This window comes from Peromyscus leucopus, chromosome 7 (genome assembly GCF_004664715.2).
Source record: "Peromyscus leucopus breed LL Stock chromosome 7, UCI_PerLeu_2.1, whole genome shotgun sequence".
Classification (NCBI taxonomy): Eukaryota; Metazoa; Chordata; class Mammalia; order Rodentia; family Cricetidae; genus Peromyscus; species Peromyscus leucopus.
In genome coordinates this window covers 27,578,278-27,595,632 of record NC_051069.1, presented here as the reverse complement: position 1 = coordinate 27,595,632, position 17,355 = coordinate 27,578,278, and the positions used below count along the sequence as shown (strand labels likewise).

The following is a 17,355-nucleotide window of genomic DNA, read 5'->3' as shown; positions in this document are numbered from 1 at the left end:
GAGCACAGGCCCAGACCAAGAAGGCCCAACACATGGGAAGCCCTTGAAGGTCTCAGACCTGGAGTCTTCCTGCTCTGGCACTGGAAGATGCATTGCATGCACAAAGGTAAAGGGCTGTCTAGGAGAGAACATATTTGGGGGAACACATGCTGTATTTGATGGCGGCCCTTCCATGTGTGATGCCCATGACCTCACGGATGGGAAGGCCCAGGAACCTGACAGTCACAGTGAAAGGTGGAGGAAGCCCTCCTTCCTGTGCTTCTTAACTTCTTGTCGTCTGGCTCACCCTGAGCACTTCTCAGGGCTGGGTCACATGCATCCTGTGTACCCACCCTGCCACCTGTCACAGTGCCAGATGGCACGTGTTTGTTGAACTGAATCTGAGACATTAGTCTGGGTTGGAGTGACTTATGGGAAACCACACTGTGAGCTCCAAAAACCAGGGGGCTTTGTGGCTATCTCAGGCCTGAGAAAGAGCTGGGATACACATTAGCAGCGCCACCCCCCTGCTTCAGGCTGCGGCAATGCCAGGGTGTTCCCTACCTAATACCCTTTCCGGGCAGCCCAGGGGCCCACAAGCCAGGACCACAACCCCATTCCACGTCTGGGCAAATGGACTTGGTAATGATGTGGCACAGCTCCGCCCGCCCTGCTTCCACCTCACTGGGCATCACAGAAGCCTGTATCCATTTCTGTTACAAGCAATGGGCCGAGAGCGTACAGTGTAAACATCACATATTAAAACATCTAACCTCTGCTCTGCTCCCTGAGCCCAATGCTCCAGCAAGCATTTGGCTGGGTTTGTCAGCTAAAAGAAAAAAAATAATAATAATAACAGGGCTCCAGCAAGCCTCAGAGTACTCGGAACATCCTGAAAGCTGCTCTCCACTCATCAATTATTCAGCCCCATTCAGGGAGCGATCAGTCCTAATGAATTGAATCTGATGCATTCAGGCTCAGCAACTCACTGGGCCTGTAGTGTAGTATAGAGAGCGACGATGTCTCCCAGCCCAAGGAGAGGGGGGAGACTGCATGCACATGTGACTCGTGTGTGTGTGTGTGTGTGTGTGTGTGTGTGTGTGTGTGTGTGTGTGTGACACAGGCTTGTGTGCAAACCTTCCTGCTCCTCCTCATCAGGGTCTGAAAAAAATACCAATATGCAGCCATAGAATGGGCAAAGGCCCCTGTTTCCTCTCTAGACCAGACACTCATGTAAAGGCCTGGAAGCCAGCTCCCCACCACTCTGAAAGCTCGGCTCCTCCACCCCCACCTTCTCGGCTCAGCTCCCCCACCTCATTAGAATGCACTTTTGCAGAAGAGCCCATCAAAGCTGATTATGATCACGCTGCTTGATTAGCGGCTGTGCTCTTCCAAGAGCTCCCCAAGGAGGGGGGAGGAGGAGGCGCCCCTGGGCATGGCAAGGGGCCCTGACTCCAGGGAGGAAGGAGTGGGTGCAGGGGTAGCTAATGTTCCAAACCCCATGGCTACTGGACATTGGAAAGTGCATCATGTTGGAGGGATAGAGTGCAGGAAAAGTATGGGGTAGAGGGAGACAGGCACTGGAAGCCTGCAATAGTATGTCGAGTCCCCCCCCCCAACCCCCGCTTCTCTGTGGGACCAAGACTGGTGGACCAGGTGCAGCCAAACCCACAATGCTTTGTGAGCTGGAAAAATAACTGCTGACTCCGGTCCTTCTGGGGACTGCTTGTCTGCTAATGAAATTTTCAATCAGTGAGCCAAGATCAGAACATACCGACATGCACACACACACACGTGTGTGTGTGTGTGTGTGTGTGTGTGTGCGCGCGCGCGCAGAGATGTGTGTTGTGCACACATGTGTACAAACTATATGCGCAATCAAGTGTCAAAAGTAGCAGACTAGCCCACTCATTCTGGGGCAGATTCATGTACATGCATGTGAGCAGTTATGTGTCCACAAATGCTACCTCCTGCAAGACAACATCCCTGACCCCTGAAAGGCAACTGCGGATGGTTATATGAAACCTTTGCTCGAGAGCTCCTGCCAAAGCACAGCAAGGCAGGAGAGGCAGAAGACAGAGGAGGATGAGGATGCTCTGAGGACTTCCTGGGCTTGGCACATGCAGCACTGAATGGCGAGGAGAACTAGTCTGCGGGGAGGCAGCACTTGTCTCTGGGTTTCTGGAAAGATCCTTGGCAGGATGCTAAGAGGAGCGAGCTCACACAGAACCAACCTAGACTTGGTGACTTTGGGGACCTCTGACCTGAAAAGTAAGGTGTCATAAAATGGTCTCCTGGTACGAAGACTGAATGTTTCCCTAACTAGGATCAGGGCCTGCAGCTGGGACCTCTTGTCATGATTCCATGGAGAAATACCTCCATCCCCACATTGGAGCCTCCGAGAGGCCCTGCAGCTAGAGTGAGGGCATGAGGCACTCTGACTGGACTGAGGACATGCCGAGTCCCCATGGAGAGCTAGCCGGCAGAAGAGGTGACTCGCCCCCACACAGATACTCTTATCCTCAAATGCTCCCACCCCAGACCCACACACATATGTCCCTATCTAGTCAGTGCAGAGCTTCAGCCATAACTGGAGGGTGCTCCTGTGGGGAGCCCTCGCCCACTCCGATGAGTGGCTTGGGATGGACGAGTCTATGATCTGAAGACGTAAGCTACCCACCTGCCCGGAATGCCTGCTATTGGTAGAGGTGGTTTGAAAGGAGCCCTGCAGGGATCCACAGGCAGGGGGCACCACAGGTTCCACAGGAGGAGAATTGCCTGTTCTACCATGACAACCTCTAGAAAATATTCTGCTGGCAGCCAAGTTTCCTTGGGAACACAGAGCAAGCAACCTCCTTCAGAGACACACAGGGCTGGTGATGGTGGTGGTGGTGGTGGTGGTGGTGGTGGTGGTGGTGGTGGTGGTGGTGGTGGTGGTGGTGGTGGTGGAGGAGGTGATGAGGATGGAGAAGCATCAGCAGCCTGTTTCTTCCCTCAGTGACTGGCTGGCTGTGCACCCACTATGTTCCTGGTACTATTTCTGTCTCACCAACACCGCTGTGTTCAAAACACACGGAATCCCCACCCTCCAGGAACTTGCATCTTAGAGATTAAACAGACGGTGTGCACCATGTGTAATATTAAAAATCTAAATCAGAACTGAAGTTGAGAGTGCCAAGAAGGAGGGACCTTGTGGTCAGGGAACGCCTTCCCGAGAAGGGATGGTTGGGATAAAAACTGAAGTAAACTGTGCTTATTTTAAACATAATTAGATTTGTTGAAACCGAAAACTCGGGGTCACATTTGTGAAATTAATTGGCCTACCTCCACCACTGTGTGTGTGTGTGTGTGTGTGTGTGTGTGTGTGTGTGTGTGTGTGTGTGTTATACACTCTTTTATGTGTGGGCACATGTGCTGTGCACACGTGTGGAGGCCGGAGGAGGACATTAGGTACCCTGCTCTGTCACTCCCTACCTTATTCCCTGCGACAGGACCTCTTGCTGAACCTAGAGCCAAGCTCGTGGTCACAAGCCCCAGCAATCTTCCTGTCTCTGCCCACAACAGCACTAGGGTTCTACAATCCTACACAAGTGCCACCACACAGGACTCCCCACGCCCACCCACTCCCGTAGTCACAGAGCTCCTGTCTCAAAACTTCATGTTTGTGTGGCAAGCACTCTTAGCCATCTCTCCAGGCCTGAAACCCCTCCGTTTTTTCAGAGGAAGAAGCCAAGGCAGAGGCCAGGTGCTTGTGACAGGCCAGTTGCCCGTGGTCACTTGAGGGAGCAACAGAGTCTGGAATTCAGTTGTCCTGGCCCCGGACATAGATCTTTCCTGCGTCCATGCTGTGTGGACAGAGAGGCTCTGACTTCCTACAGGGCACACTCTGCTAGCAGGTGCAGTAAATAAAAGGCTCAGCCTCAAAGACGGATGATAAGAGACCCCATAAAGCATTTACGGGCTGGGCTGGTGGTCAGCACCGCGTGACACTCCCAAACAAGTGTCTATAAAGGCTTTATGGCGGCCAGATGCTGCACGGACCGCCACAGTTGCCGTGTCTTTGTAGACACTCTGGCCTCTGCTCTGCACTGGTATGGCACCTTGCTCCAGGAAAGAAGCCCTGGCTATGTGGAACTCCAGGCCAGCTACTGCAGAAGTGCAGGGACCCAGGGCACAATCTTGGGACTGCAGTTGACACTGATGAAAGCAGGTGGTCAGAGACCCCCAATTCCTGAAAAATCGATTCCCCAGTCGGGGGACGGATGGTACACGGCATCTGACCCTGAGCTTAAGGAAGACCTGCCTAAAAGATGGGTCTTTCTTTCCAGGAATCCAGAGCCTCAAAAATCATGTTTTCTTACCAAATATCCTACCACAGCTGAGAATCTTCTGTCCCACAGCACTCACCTTGGGATTAACCAGCCTACACAGCAGCCAGGAACCCTAGTTTTTCTTCTCCCCCAGGCCATCTCTGAGGAGATGCAGAGTCCCCGTCCCGTCCCGTCCCCCCCCACACCCCCGACTCCAAGCAGCCCTGGTCCTTTGGTCATCTGCAGAGGGGCTGTGTGACTTTTCCTTGGCAGAAGTAAACAAATACCTGCTCACCCCAGGTGGGGCACTAACAGACCAAACAAATTATTACACTCCAGTCTAGCTCAGTGGAGCAGAGGTTTATTGAGATTATCTGCAGGAACACCCGCGTCAGGGAAGCGGTACCCATGAAGCTCTGTGGGAGGGGTCCACTCTGCCTGGCAACCGTTGGCTGCTTTTATCACCTTGGGGAGGGCCTCGTGAATCTCCTAAGTTTCATGAGCTTCCCTGCTTTTATGAGGGTCGGTCTGTCCTTCCTCTGGGAGGGCTATTTCAATTTAGAGTAAACAGCTATACACAAGTAGGTGAGGAGGGAGTTTCTGCCACAACGCCATGACAGAACTTGATGATGGCTATGGGATGGGGAGCATCTGCTGCGCTGGACCTCTGAGGAATTATCTGGTCATACGTCGCATAGGACATCAAGGAGTCCTGGGCCATCCTACCCATATAACTAACCCCCAGCATGGGTGCTGGCTACTGCTTTGTGGCCGCTCAAGTGATTTCTGGGCCACTCCACTGACTAGAAAGGAATGGCAGTCCTCAGTGGTCTCGGCCCTTTGGCTCAGCCCGGTCCCCTTCCCTCATCTTGTGTATTATTTTGTATGCATGTGTGTCAACTCAAATGTCCAGGGCTCCCAAGGCTGTGGTCACCCCCAGAGGACACCTGCCTCTGCTGAGTCCTGTGTCTGTGTCCAAGGGGGTGCTGGCCCAGTAATCGTGAAGGAAGGTAACCTCTAACTCCCAAGGCTCTCTGTCTAAAACTCAGGCAGGTTTCTGCCTTCCTCATCTACACAGGGGCAATGCCTTCACAGGGCAGGCATTTCATAAATATTACATGAATTGGCTAGTTAATGAATTAACCTGCCTTAGTAACTAACTTGCACCCCTCTCCAAATCCTTCCTTACTGAGAGAGACAGTCTCCCCTGCTGAGCAAAAGCTCCTCCCCCAGAGTCACTGGCTCTGTCTTCCTGCTCTGTCTCCCCTGGAAATGGGCTCAGGCTACCCATGCCTTGGCCACGTGTCTTGTTCTCCAGCCCCTGAAGCATCACTGATATCACAAACCCTGCTCACAGTCCAGAGGTTCCTCAATCCCAAGAGCTGGGTTAGTGCTACCACAGGAAAGGCCTGGCCCTGGGAAGGACCCAGGAGAAGCTCCAGACATGCTCATACAACAGCAGCACCTGGAGAGAAGTTGAGGTTCCTCTTACTCTACTTGGACCCTCATATGTCTACCCCACCCCTGGTTCACCACACGGAAGAACCCATGAGGTCACCCTGAGAAGTGATATCCAGATGTCCACTTATTTACATATCTGATGAGTATTTATTAGGCACCTACAATCTTTACCCCATAAATACTCCTATTACACAAGTCCTAGCTCCAAGCCTCAGGGATATGGTAGCAGTCAGGTCTGCATTGGATTTTTGAGGCAATTGTATCAAAAAACTCAAAGAGGCCTAGAGGCCTAGGTGTGACCAACACACTCTCTCTCTCTCTCTCTCTCTCTCTCACACACACACACACACACACACACACACACACACACACTCTCTCTCTCTCTCTCTCTCTCTCTCTCTCTCTCTCTCTCTCTTACACACACACACACACACACACACACACACACACACACACGAGGGGGTTCACAATGACGTAAAATCAGTCTCTCTGGGAAGTCTCAACAAAGGGCATTGGACCATTGTTAGAGCCTGAGTTTCAGAGAAATTTATATAGAGATGCCCATGGCCCAGCCAACCTCCTTCAGGACCAGCTGGAGTGGAGGGCAGGATAGGGTGGCATTAGAAGGCCAGCTGAGGCCCCTGAGGGAGTCATGGAAGCAGGACCCTCTCCTAACTGCCATGTCCTCCAGACCAACAGCTCTTGGTCAAGAAATACCACCACCCTGCCCCACCCTGCCAAGGATCCAGAGGGCTTTCTATGTACACATCTGGCTGCTTCCTCTGAACCCTGGAAGTCTGTGGGTCTGCAAGGCCTGCCTGTGCGCAGTGCTGTGGCTGTGGCTCTGGGTGGCCCTGTAGTGGAATAGCATCACTGGCTTCCAAAGGGGGGTGGGCTGGAGCCTGGGAGTAGGCTGGAGACCGTGGGCAGCCTTGTAATTTAATTATTCGACTGCAGAAAGGAGACCTCATCTACTCATGCTCATCCTTGTTAAGCTAATTGTCTGTCTCCTTCACTCTCCTCTCCCCCCACGAGCTGGGGAAGTTGCTGCCGCCTAATTGAGTTATCATAAAGATAATGGCTGATGTTCTCGCCAGTGCTGAGAGAGAAGGATCCATCTCACAGCGGCTCGGGCTGCAGACAGGCCCCACCATCACCACCACCACCCCAGGGGCTGAGATGAGGGCAGCTGGGTGCAGAGAGTTCTACCCAAGGGGTCTACCTACCCATGTGGCCACCTGATAGATAACAGACCCTGTTTTTCAATTTGAGCACGCTTTGGGAGACAAAAGGGCCTGCCGTGTGAACATTTGTAGTTTTTCTCAAGAGGTAGCTATGCTGCTTAGTGAAAAGAACCTTGACATGGAGAGCGGATAGATCAGGTTTCAAGTCACCTCCCATAACCTATCTCCATACAGCTCTTCTGAACCTCAATCTCTCCATCTGTAAAATGGGACCATCAAGCTCCAGGTCCATGGCTGGTAGAAGGATTCAGTGAGATACCTATGCATATGTAAAGTTTCTACATGCTGATGGCCATGGGGAGGGGCAAGTTGATGAGAAGATCTGGTTTGGAGGCACCTGTTTTAGGCAAGCGGTCATGGAAAGGGAAGGGAGAGAATCTACACAGGCCTTCCTCACCTCTCCCTGTACTCCTCATCTCTATCTATCCCAGGCACCCAGAAGGCTGGGAGATGGACGCCAAGGTGAGAACTTATGCACAAGCTAAACAGTGGGTCAGAAAACACATGAGTCAAATTCAAGGACCAATCTGAGAACTGAGCAGCTTAAGACAGAGACTGGGAGCCCTGGCCTAGGTAGGCAGGCGGACAAGAGCCAGGGCACCAGGACGTACCCAGAAGATACTGCATTCAGAAGAGAAAAAAGTTCCAGGGACCTGGGGAGCTGGTTTCCAGGCCTGCCCCAGGGTCAGTACAAGCCAGACCCCCTCAGGTAGGACAGCTGACCAGGGTGGGTAAGTATCCCTTGACCACGACATCCCCTTGTCCCTCCAGTGCCCCCTCTGATTCAGCCCTTCGAGTTCCCGCCTGCCTCCATCGGCCAGCTGCTCTACATCCCCTGTGTGGTGTCCTCGGGAGACATGCCCATCCGCATCACCTGGAGAAAGGATGGACAGGTGATCATCTCAGGCTCGGGCGTGACCATTGAGAGCAAGGAATTCATGAGCTCCCTGCAGATCTCCAGCGTCTCCCTCAAGCACAACGGCAACTATACGTGCATCGCCAGCAACGCGGCAGCCACCGTGAGCAGGGAACGCCAGCTCATCGTGCGTGGTGAGCGGGTCAGGCCAACCCCCGGAAGGGGTGGGGGACCAAGAGCATCGTTCTAGAGCTCCAGTTGGAATTACAGGCTCTTGGCAAACTGGTTCTGCCTGGATTCTTAAGGACAGAGAGACCCCAGCCTCTTACATTCAGGCCTGCAGTGGAGGGCATCCTTACTTGGTCAGCCATGGGCACAGGCAGGTTTGGGACCTGGGACTCTGAGCTCCCATTGCGGTATTTGCAAGAGCTCTCAATCTTTTCTTGACCTCACAGGCTGTCTGCTCCCAACGTTGTAATAACCCAACAAGAGCTGGCATCTGCTGGAAGAGGCCCCTGACTTAGGGAACCCAGCAGAGACTGACAGCCTCTTTTTCTCCCTGCTTCCCTCCTTCCCACAGTGCCCCCTCGATTTGTGGTGCAGCCCAACAACCAGGACGGCATCTATGGCAAAGCTGGTGTGCTCAACTGCTCTGTAGATGGCTACCCACCACCCAAGGTCATGTGGAAACATGCCAAAGGTAAGTCAGACAGTGTCTGTGAGGAGCAGGGGAGGACCAGGCTCTGATCCCAGCCCTGAGGAGAGTAGTGAGCTCTGAGCTTAGGGAACCCCTGCATCCGATGCTCTAGAAGTCATCCGCAGCCACACCAGGCTGAGAGACAACATGATGCTGAGTCCAAATTTGCTGTTGCTTTTGGTGATGCTGAGGATCAAATCAAGGGCCTCGTGCATGATGGGCAAGCCCTCCACCACTGAGCTACATCCACAGCCCCCAAAGTTCCTCTTGTCCCTACCACTGACCTCCTGCATCTCTAAAGTTAGTTTGTATTGCTTTCCCCACCCTGCCCCACCCACCCTAGGGTCCTATCTAGTCTGAGACCTTGGTCCTCTTCCAGCCACATCACAAGGAGACATTTGGTATCTGACTAGATGCCACATGATAGACTGTGTCCATGGCTGATGTTGGGAGGGGAGGGGTACCCGAGACCCCTGTGGAAGACAGCTGGCTTCTTCCCCAGGCCTGACTGCATGTGCCCAGGGAACTGTCATATGAGAACTCAATCCTCTCCTGGCCTATTACCAAGTTGACCAAATACGGCATTTTCTTTATTCCAGCAAGTTCAGTAACAAGGTGGGCTCCGCCTGAGGTACTGCTCCAACCATTTCTGTGCCTCAGAGCCAGGTCCAGGCCAGAGGGTATTTCACGTTGTGCAGTAGGAGCTGTGTGGTGCCAGTACTGTGGGATGATGTAACTCTGCTGTGAAATGACCCCAGATGGACAAGAGGACTTTATCAGGCCTTTCCTTAGGTACCGGGTCACACCTGCTCCCAACGCCCCTCTAACTGCCGCCTCCTTCCAGGGAGCGGGAACCCCCAGCAATATCACCCAGTGCCCCTCACTGGCCGCATCCAGATCCTGCCCAACAGCTCCCTGCTGATACGCCACGTCCTGGAAGAGGACATCGGCTACTACCTCTGCCAGGCCAGCAACGGCGTGGGCACCGACATCAGCAAGGCCATGTTCCTCACCGTCAAGAGTGAGTTCCTGCCCCCACTCCAGCCCTGCCAAGGCTCGCCAACGCCAGCCTTGGTTCTCCCCATGCTTACCCATCCTCCCCCTTGAGATGCTGATATTCTGTCCAGAAAGAGCAAGGTTGCTCAGAGGTGAGCTTGGGAGCCTCCCTGAGGCTTATCCAAAACAAAGGCACACTCTGATTTATCTCAAATCAAGGATGCGACGGGTCCTGGTAGCTGTCCAGTAATTATTCGGATCATTATCAGTTGGCGATTCTATCTCAAAACCTAAATCAAACGACCTCCTTCCGCTACTTAGTGTGCACTCGGCTGCGTGCAGCCTGTTTACAGACTCAAAGGGAAGGTGCCTATACACCATGGAGGTTGGAACGCTGGGTTCCCAGTCCCGGTCTATCTAATGGTCTGTGATCTAAGGAAGATCATTTTGTCTCTCATGATCTAGTCTTTCCTCTTACCGTAAAGGCTCACTCCCAATTCACAAACCTTATAAAACTGCTTTGAACAACACAGAAACCGAGGGTGAGTGGAAGTGCTTAGGGGCAGCACAACTCTATAACTAACTCATCAGGGAATGGCTTCTGCTCAAGCCACCATGGTGGCCCTGGAAGCCACTGTTCATCAGCTGTCTCTGGGTGCTGTCACAGCAGCCACTAAAGCCGGGTGAGCTTTATTCCTATACAGGCTTAGGACCCTTTGTCATGGATCCCCGAGAACCACAGGACAAGTGTTTCTGTGGTCCTGGGTCAGGAAATGGACTTGGGAGGGTGGAGATGGCAACTTAAATTTTGGTGTCAACAGCCAAATGTGATTCTGGGGGCTCTGATGTCACTAGTATGTGACTCTGATAAGCACATATGTCTTCATTAAATCACATTTTCCCTATCTACAAAGATGATCTGATGGCCCAGGGCTCAGTCTGTGTCCAGCCCCTCATGCATGTCAGTGTGGCCCTGACTGAGCACAGAAGGGGCCACCAGTGGCGTTCTTTCCAGTGTCCCTCTAGGGTCGCTGCAAAGAGCTGTAGGGCCCGTGTGCAGTCCACCCTGAACCTCCCGAGAGCTCCCTCCATGAACAGCTCTGGGCCTTTATCCAGACAGGGAAGCCCTGCCAGGAGATCGATGCTGAGGGAGCCCCACCCCCACCAACCCCTCACGGAATCCCTGCGCTAGGAGCAGCCTCCCTCCCCACGGTCAAAAGGCACTTTGTCCTTAGTAAAGCCAGGCAATCAATCTACATCCCTCAGCCAGGGAGAACCACAAGGGAAGAGCGTCTCCCCTGGACCTGTCCTTGCCAGTTCATCACTGACAGTGCCCTCACTGTCAGCGGAAGGCCCGGCTCTCGGCAGCACTGAGGTCCACTGTGCCGGTGAGGCTCCTGCTCTGGGGCATGTGGATTCCCACAGACATGAGGGGACAGAGCAGCAAGGAGCACAGTGGTTGGAAGGTAGAGAGTGTGGGAGGAGACCTGGCTCATGGCAGGTTGGACTGGAGATGGGTCACCTCACTTCTGGGGACTGTGATAGTCTGTGTTGGCTGAGCCAGCCCAAAGAAGCGAGGAAGCAGTTCTGGGGTATTCGGTTGTTCTCTCTCTCCCTCTCTCTCTCTCTCTCTCTCTCTCTCTCTCTCTCTCTCTCTCTCTCTTTCTCTCTCTCTCTCTCTCTCTGTGTGTGTGTGTGTGTGTGTGTGTGTGTGTGTGTGTGTGTGTGTATGAGAGAGAGAGAAGAGAGGGATTAACCCTCCTAGGGAATTATGGGATTTCACTCTCAGGTCAGGACAGAATGTGGCTGTTTTCCCCCTTCCTCCCCTTGTCCTAATATAGGCTGTCTGTCTTCCAGCCAGACCCTCACCCCTGCGAAGGCCACACACACACACACACACACACACACACACTCCCCTCTCTCACAAGCACCCCGGGGTCACATTTTCCCATTCCCTCTGCTCCAGGCCCTCTGTCCCTGTCCCCTGTCCCTTTCAGACACAGTGGCTCAGCCCTTCACAGCAAGTTCCTTTGCTGCGCTCACATTCACACGGTCCCTCTTAGACGACAAGTTTTTTGTGCCTCATTCCTCACATCATCTGCTACTTCCCTTTCCGTTGTGGCCTGACTCTCCCCAACAGCCCTCCGGCTACTCCAAAGCTGGTGGAAGGAAGGGGTGGACAGAACCAGGCATGTTTGAGGCCCAGGGTTGGACTTCTGTTTGGGTCTGACTGCCTCCAGATAGCAGCCCAAATAAGCCCCTGGCTGCTGGAAGATGCTCCTGTGACACAGTTGGGGTGGAGCATCCATGTACCTGATTGTCCCTGGAACTTCAGCTCTCCTTCTACTGCTTCCACACCAGTTTATGATGCTCCAGGTTACCCATCGATGACCACCCAAGACACCGTCTCTCCTCCCTCTTGTATTCTACCTACTCTGACCATTCCTGCCTCCACCTTCTCCCTCTTTCCTCTGACCACCATTGAAAGGGAAGAGGGAGGTAGGAAGGACCTTCACAATCTGTACACAGAGAGAGAGAGAGAGAGAGAGAGAGAGAGAGAGAGAGAGAGTTTACCAATGAGATGGCTGGAGGAAGCCCGGTCACCTCTTAGTCCATTCTAAACGCCCCATGTCACCAGTACCTCCCTGACCCACTGGCAGAGGCAGCCACCCAAAGCCCACGTCAAGGCTCTCCTTGGTGTCTCCCACTTTAAGGAAATATTTGACTTGATTCAGCTCCCTGGTATCAGATCCAGAGGGCTAGCTGACCTTTGTGCCCACTGTCCCCATGAAGAAGAAAGAAAGGAATTGTATCAGAGGGTACAGCGTATCCTAAAGAGGCATCCAGGGCAAACTGGACCCTTTGGCGGGGCCTTGCTGAGAGGACATTCACATTGTTGACCTGACAGTGCTGACAGGTGGTAGGTGCTCCATGACCAGGCGAGTAGAGTAGACATCCCTGAGTTCAAATCCCAGCTCTGCCACTTGAGAGGTATGAGACAGCCGACAGCGACCTCTGTGAGCCTGTGTCCTCCTCTGTAAGCTAACAGATGTAACATAGAAGGCCTCCAACGCCACAATTTTCAGTTCTTACCATGAGGCAAAAGTAGTACCCAGTCAGTAACAGCTATACCCCAAAATTCAAATTTTGCCCCTTTTGCAGGCTAACAATATTATGGTCTAGTATTCTTTCCCAGTGCCAGGCAACAGCAGTGACAGACGCTCCCACTTAGCCACATGGTCAAGAAGGTAAACCAGAGGCACACATGTTTACTGTGCACTGAGGTAGGACGTTCGTAGAATAGCTCCTATGGCAGAGCACACTGCATTACCTTCCCCTCCTCCCCCACCCCTCCATGCCCCCAGACACACTAGGTTCAGTGTATTCAACATTTTAACTTATAATGCGTCCAACTTACCGTGGATTCCTCAAGAGGTCACCCTGTTATGCGTTGGGGGAATTGTGTGCTTTTTCTCACTAGCAAGGTTTTAATGAGACTATGCATCCACAGCGATTTATACAGTGCTTGACACAGGGACCACATCTAGTCATTGTTAGCAACTACTGGTTTAGGGGCTGGAGAGGCCATGAGGAGGGAAACAGACATCCTGTTCTCCAGGGGGTTAAATGGCGGATGTGTAGATTGACGATAGATGGGTAAGAGGGGATTTCTGAGAACTGGAACATATAATAATGGGACCTGTGAAGTCCCACAAGTAGGCATCTGTAAACAGACCCTGGGGTGCTGGTAACATGGCTCGGTCAAGATCAGAGGACTCAGAAACAGAGAATCCAGAGTGGTGTGACTGCCCAAGGCTAGACCAGGGAGCTGGAGCTCTGGTGTCCAAGGACAATAGAAAAAGAGTGTCCCTGCTCTAACCAAGGGAACTTAGTGTCCTCTGCTTTATTGGTCATCTGGGTTCCCATCTGACTGGACAGCACTCACAGGAGAGTGGACCTTACTAATTCATATATCATTTCCCCTGTGAGACCTCACAGGCACCTAGACACTCTGTCAGGTCCCTGGGGATTCCACAGTCCACCTAACACCTGAAACCATCCAGCCCAGCCAGAGAGCTAAGGGTTTGAGGACTTGTCCAAGTCCTTGGTCATCCTAGAAGACAAGTCCTGAGTGGCCTCCGCTCGTCCTTGACCCCCAAGTCTCAGTATGAATAAGCTCTTGAGTCCCTGAGTCCAGTCCAGCGCCTTCACGTATGTCTCTTTCTGATCCTCTCCCCACCGGGAGAAGTGGTAACGGTTCCTTTCCACAGAACCTGAGATAGTGGATCGGGGTCTTTGGGTCACATGGCCATGTCGACAGCCTAGACTGTCAGTCACCCCTTCCTCCTCTGCATCCTGGTTTCTTCACCCAAAGTAAGAAAATCCAGCCCTTAGCTGAGCCATGCCGCCTCTAGCCCGGCAAGCTGTGGTTCCAGCAGCCTGTGGTGTCTTCTCAGAGCACCAGGCTGTTGCCTCCCAGGACTTATTGAAAATAAACGTAATTAGCAGAAGAAAATACCACGTCCACATGGCTACCTTTAATCTCCTTTTTAAATTAAAAGGAGAGAGAGAGAGAGAGAGAGAGAGAGAGAGAGAGAGAGAGAGAGAGAGAGAATATAACCGAAAGGAGGAGGAGGAGGCAATTCCTGCTCCACCTGACATACAGAGAAAAAGAAATCATCTTCAAAGAGAATTCTTCAGCGAGAGGCAGGTACAAAGCCAAGCTGCTTTGTTGGGGGGGGGGGGAGACTAGCTGTGTTTTGATGCCATCACCACGTGGCAGCCCCCCAAGGACTCTGCTGTCCCCCATCTTTATTCGACAGTTGCTCTTCCTGCCCTAGGTTCCCTCCACCTATCCGAAGGCTCCCGTGACTGGGCCACAGACAAAGCCCAGGGCCAATTAAACCCAGAAGGGCTCTTTGTTTGGTTTGAGTTTTGATTTGTTTGTTTAGCAAAATGTCAGGCCAATTAAAGTGAGCTCCAAGGGCCCTCGGCTCCCACACACCTGCATCGCAGGCAGGCAGATGGAAGGAACCGGACCCTGAAGGAGGTGGGTGGATAGAGGGAGTCAGCCTCACCCAAGGAGGCCCTGAGCTGCAGTAGATAGGCTTGCCTGCTGTAGCTGACCCCTGGCACTGAGGTCAAGATGCCACCCTTAGGAAGCACAGTCAACTCTATGTTCCATGATCTAGGAAAGTCCCTGTTCAAACTTGCCCAGTGAAAACAACTCTTATTAGGCGGAAGGGGTGTCTCCTTGGGCCTGGTGATGGGACAACTGCTCCTCCCATGGGGATAGGAGTCAATGAACCAAAGGAAATGGCCACCCAGAGGCCACAAGCCCTGTCCTGACCACACTTTTCCATATATATACTCATATGCTCCATGCCGCCCAGTGCTTTTATTTTGTGTATTTTATTTTTATTGTATGTGTATGAGTATTTTGCCTATGTGAATCTCTGTGCATCACTTGCGTGCCTGGTACCCACAGAGGCCGGAAGAGGGTGTTGGATCCACTCCAGTTACAGACAATTGTGAGCCACAATGTGGGTGCTGGACATTGAACCCAGATCCTCTAAAAGACCAGCTAGTGCTCTTAACCACTGAGCCATCTTTCTGATTCCCCCAACACCTCTTCTTGAAGTCTCTCCTTTCTTGCTTGGGCTCTCGACCTGAATGGAGATGATGCCAGGACACACAGACTGGGATATCACACACATAATGCTCCTTTGGGGACAGATGGTAAACTGAGGCACCGAGCGGTCTGGCAACAGGGTGGCCCGGGGTTCTCCTGTGTATTTCCTGGTGGTGGGGCCTGACTCTTGACTATCTCTGAGCTACTTGGAGTCCAGAGTTCATCTGTCCTCCCTGTGTATGAATTGCAACCCTGGTACCTAGCACAGACCAGACCTCTGCCCACTCTGGCATTCTGTGCTGGGACAAACAGGCTTCTGCTTGCAGGTCTGATCAAGCTGGCATCACAGGTAGCCTCCCAGACCTTTCCCTTGGCCCTATGAGCTCCTGAGAAGCTGTTGAGCGGGGAGTGCAGTGGGCAGGACAGACCCTCTACTGGATCTGCAAGCAGTGGGGAGGAGAGGCAGAAAAGTGAGTGGCAGGCAGGACTCAGGGCTACCACCCCCACTTACAAACACAATTGTGGAATTTGGGGGCTGTTATTGACTCTTTCTCCTCTTCGGTAATGGCCATTGGTCAGCCTCGCTATTGTGTCTCAGGGCAGCCTGTGCCAAGCCATGGAGTCTCCTCTGCAGGCAAGGGTAGAGGACTTCCTGGATGCTGATGAGAGAGGGAGGGAGTGATGATTTCCATGGTGATGATTAGCCGGTGGCCTCTCTGGCCTTATTGATTTCCAGACTTCATAGAGTAAGAAGCAACATGGTGTCTTGCGCTTCATCAAGCAGAAGCAAGGACAGGCTGCAACTTCCTTTCACCCCTGGGCTTCTTTACAGATGAGCAGGGAGTCGGCAAAGCTCCCAGGAGTCTGCAGCCTCCAAAGACCCTGGGAAGACAAAAGAAGCATCCAGAGATCAGAAAGGGCCTGACCAGGAGACCTGGCCTGGGTAAACTGAGACTCAGGAAATCACCACCATTCACTTTCTCCCACCTCCCCCCAAGCATGAATAAATGGGTCCCAGAGAGACCCAGGTCGGGTTCCTGGTCCTTCCTTTCAGAAGCAATAGAGTGGATGTTTCAGGGAGGGTGGGAAAGATATAATATCTCTCAACCAACAAAATGTAAGTCAGCAGATTGACCTCAGGACACCAATAGGGTCATTGGAACATAAGCAATCTATGTCACGTCCCCAGACCTAGCCCCCTAGGGGATCAGCCTCTGTCCCAGCCCACTCCTTTGGTCACCATAGGAACCAGGCCCTTGCAGACAGGGAAGATTTTGCTGAAGAGAAGAGATGTGTCCTGTTCATTCAACTCCACTCCCTGTGTGTCTCCAGGTGCTTCACCTGGACCACTCACTCCTCCAAGGTGGGGACAGGTGACATATTATCACTCCCCTATCCCTGAAGTTCCTATGACCACACTGAAGAGCTTCCAAATGGGTCCCAGCTCTAAGGGGTCACTCAGGACAGCTCAGATGAGAATCAGGATCCAGGCATCCCATACACAGGGCTCTTTGAGGAAGGTAAAGAGATGCAGAAAAGCAGGCAGAGAGCTGAGAAGCACCTCCATCCTTCGTCCCAGGTAGGGAGCCCAGTCATGATGAAAGCCCCTCTGAGTGATTGCACTCTTACATCAGGCAAGCCATAGGCATGTACTCACTGAGCAGCCCACCATCCAACATGGTGCCAAGGTCTGTGGATTTACCTGCTTTCTGTTGCTAACAATGCAATACACAGGCTGGCTAACTCTTAGAGAAAAGGAGTTTATTTACACTTCCAAACCTAGAGGCCCAAGACAGGGTGTGGCGTGTGAGAAATAAAAATGCATGCCTGTGTGTGTCCCTTCATCTGCTTAAAACTCCATCAGAATTCGGTCAGCGGCCCTGCTTACCCTGGCGATCTATTCAGGATCACCTCAGAGCCCATCTGTAAATGACACAGTCAAAATCAAGTTCCTACCCTCCTGACACCCACCATGGGAATTGGGTTTCAGCACATGAACCCCGGAGACACACTCCAACTGTACCCAAACCTCAGCTGTCTTCAAGATGAAAGGCAAGGCTAAGTCTCTACCCCAGACTCTAGGAATTACAGACTGCTTAGAAAACTGCAGCTAAAACCGGTATGTAGCTAAACTGGATTAATCCCAGCACTCGGAGGCAGAGCCAGGCGGATCTCTGAGT

General features: G+C 52.5%; 1 protein-coding gene across 3 annotated transcripts in view; it reads left to right on the top strand.

The window, feature by feature from the left end:
- Positions 1-17,355, top strand: part of Dscaml1 (DS cell adhesion molecule like 1) — a 335,803-nt gene that overhangs the window by 255,671 nt on the left and 62,777 nt on the right. For all 3 annotated transcript variants that reach the window (XM_028866435.2, XM_028866438.1, XM_028866436.2), the window contains 3 exons: positions 7,766-8,044; positions 8,431-8,550; positions 9,392-9,568. In XM_028866435.2, the coding sequence (XP_028722268.1) occupies positions 7,766-8,044; positions 8,431-8,550; positions 9,392-9,568 (576 nt within the window). The remainder of the gene's footprint in view (positions 1-7,765; positions 8,045-8,430; positions 8,551-9,391; positions 9,569-17,355) is intronic.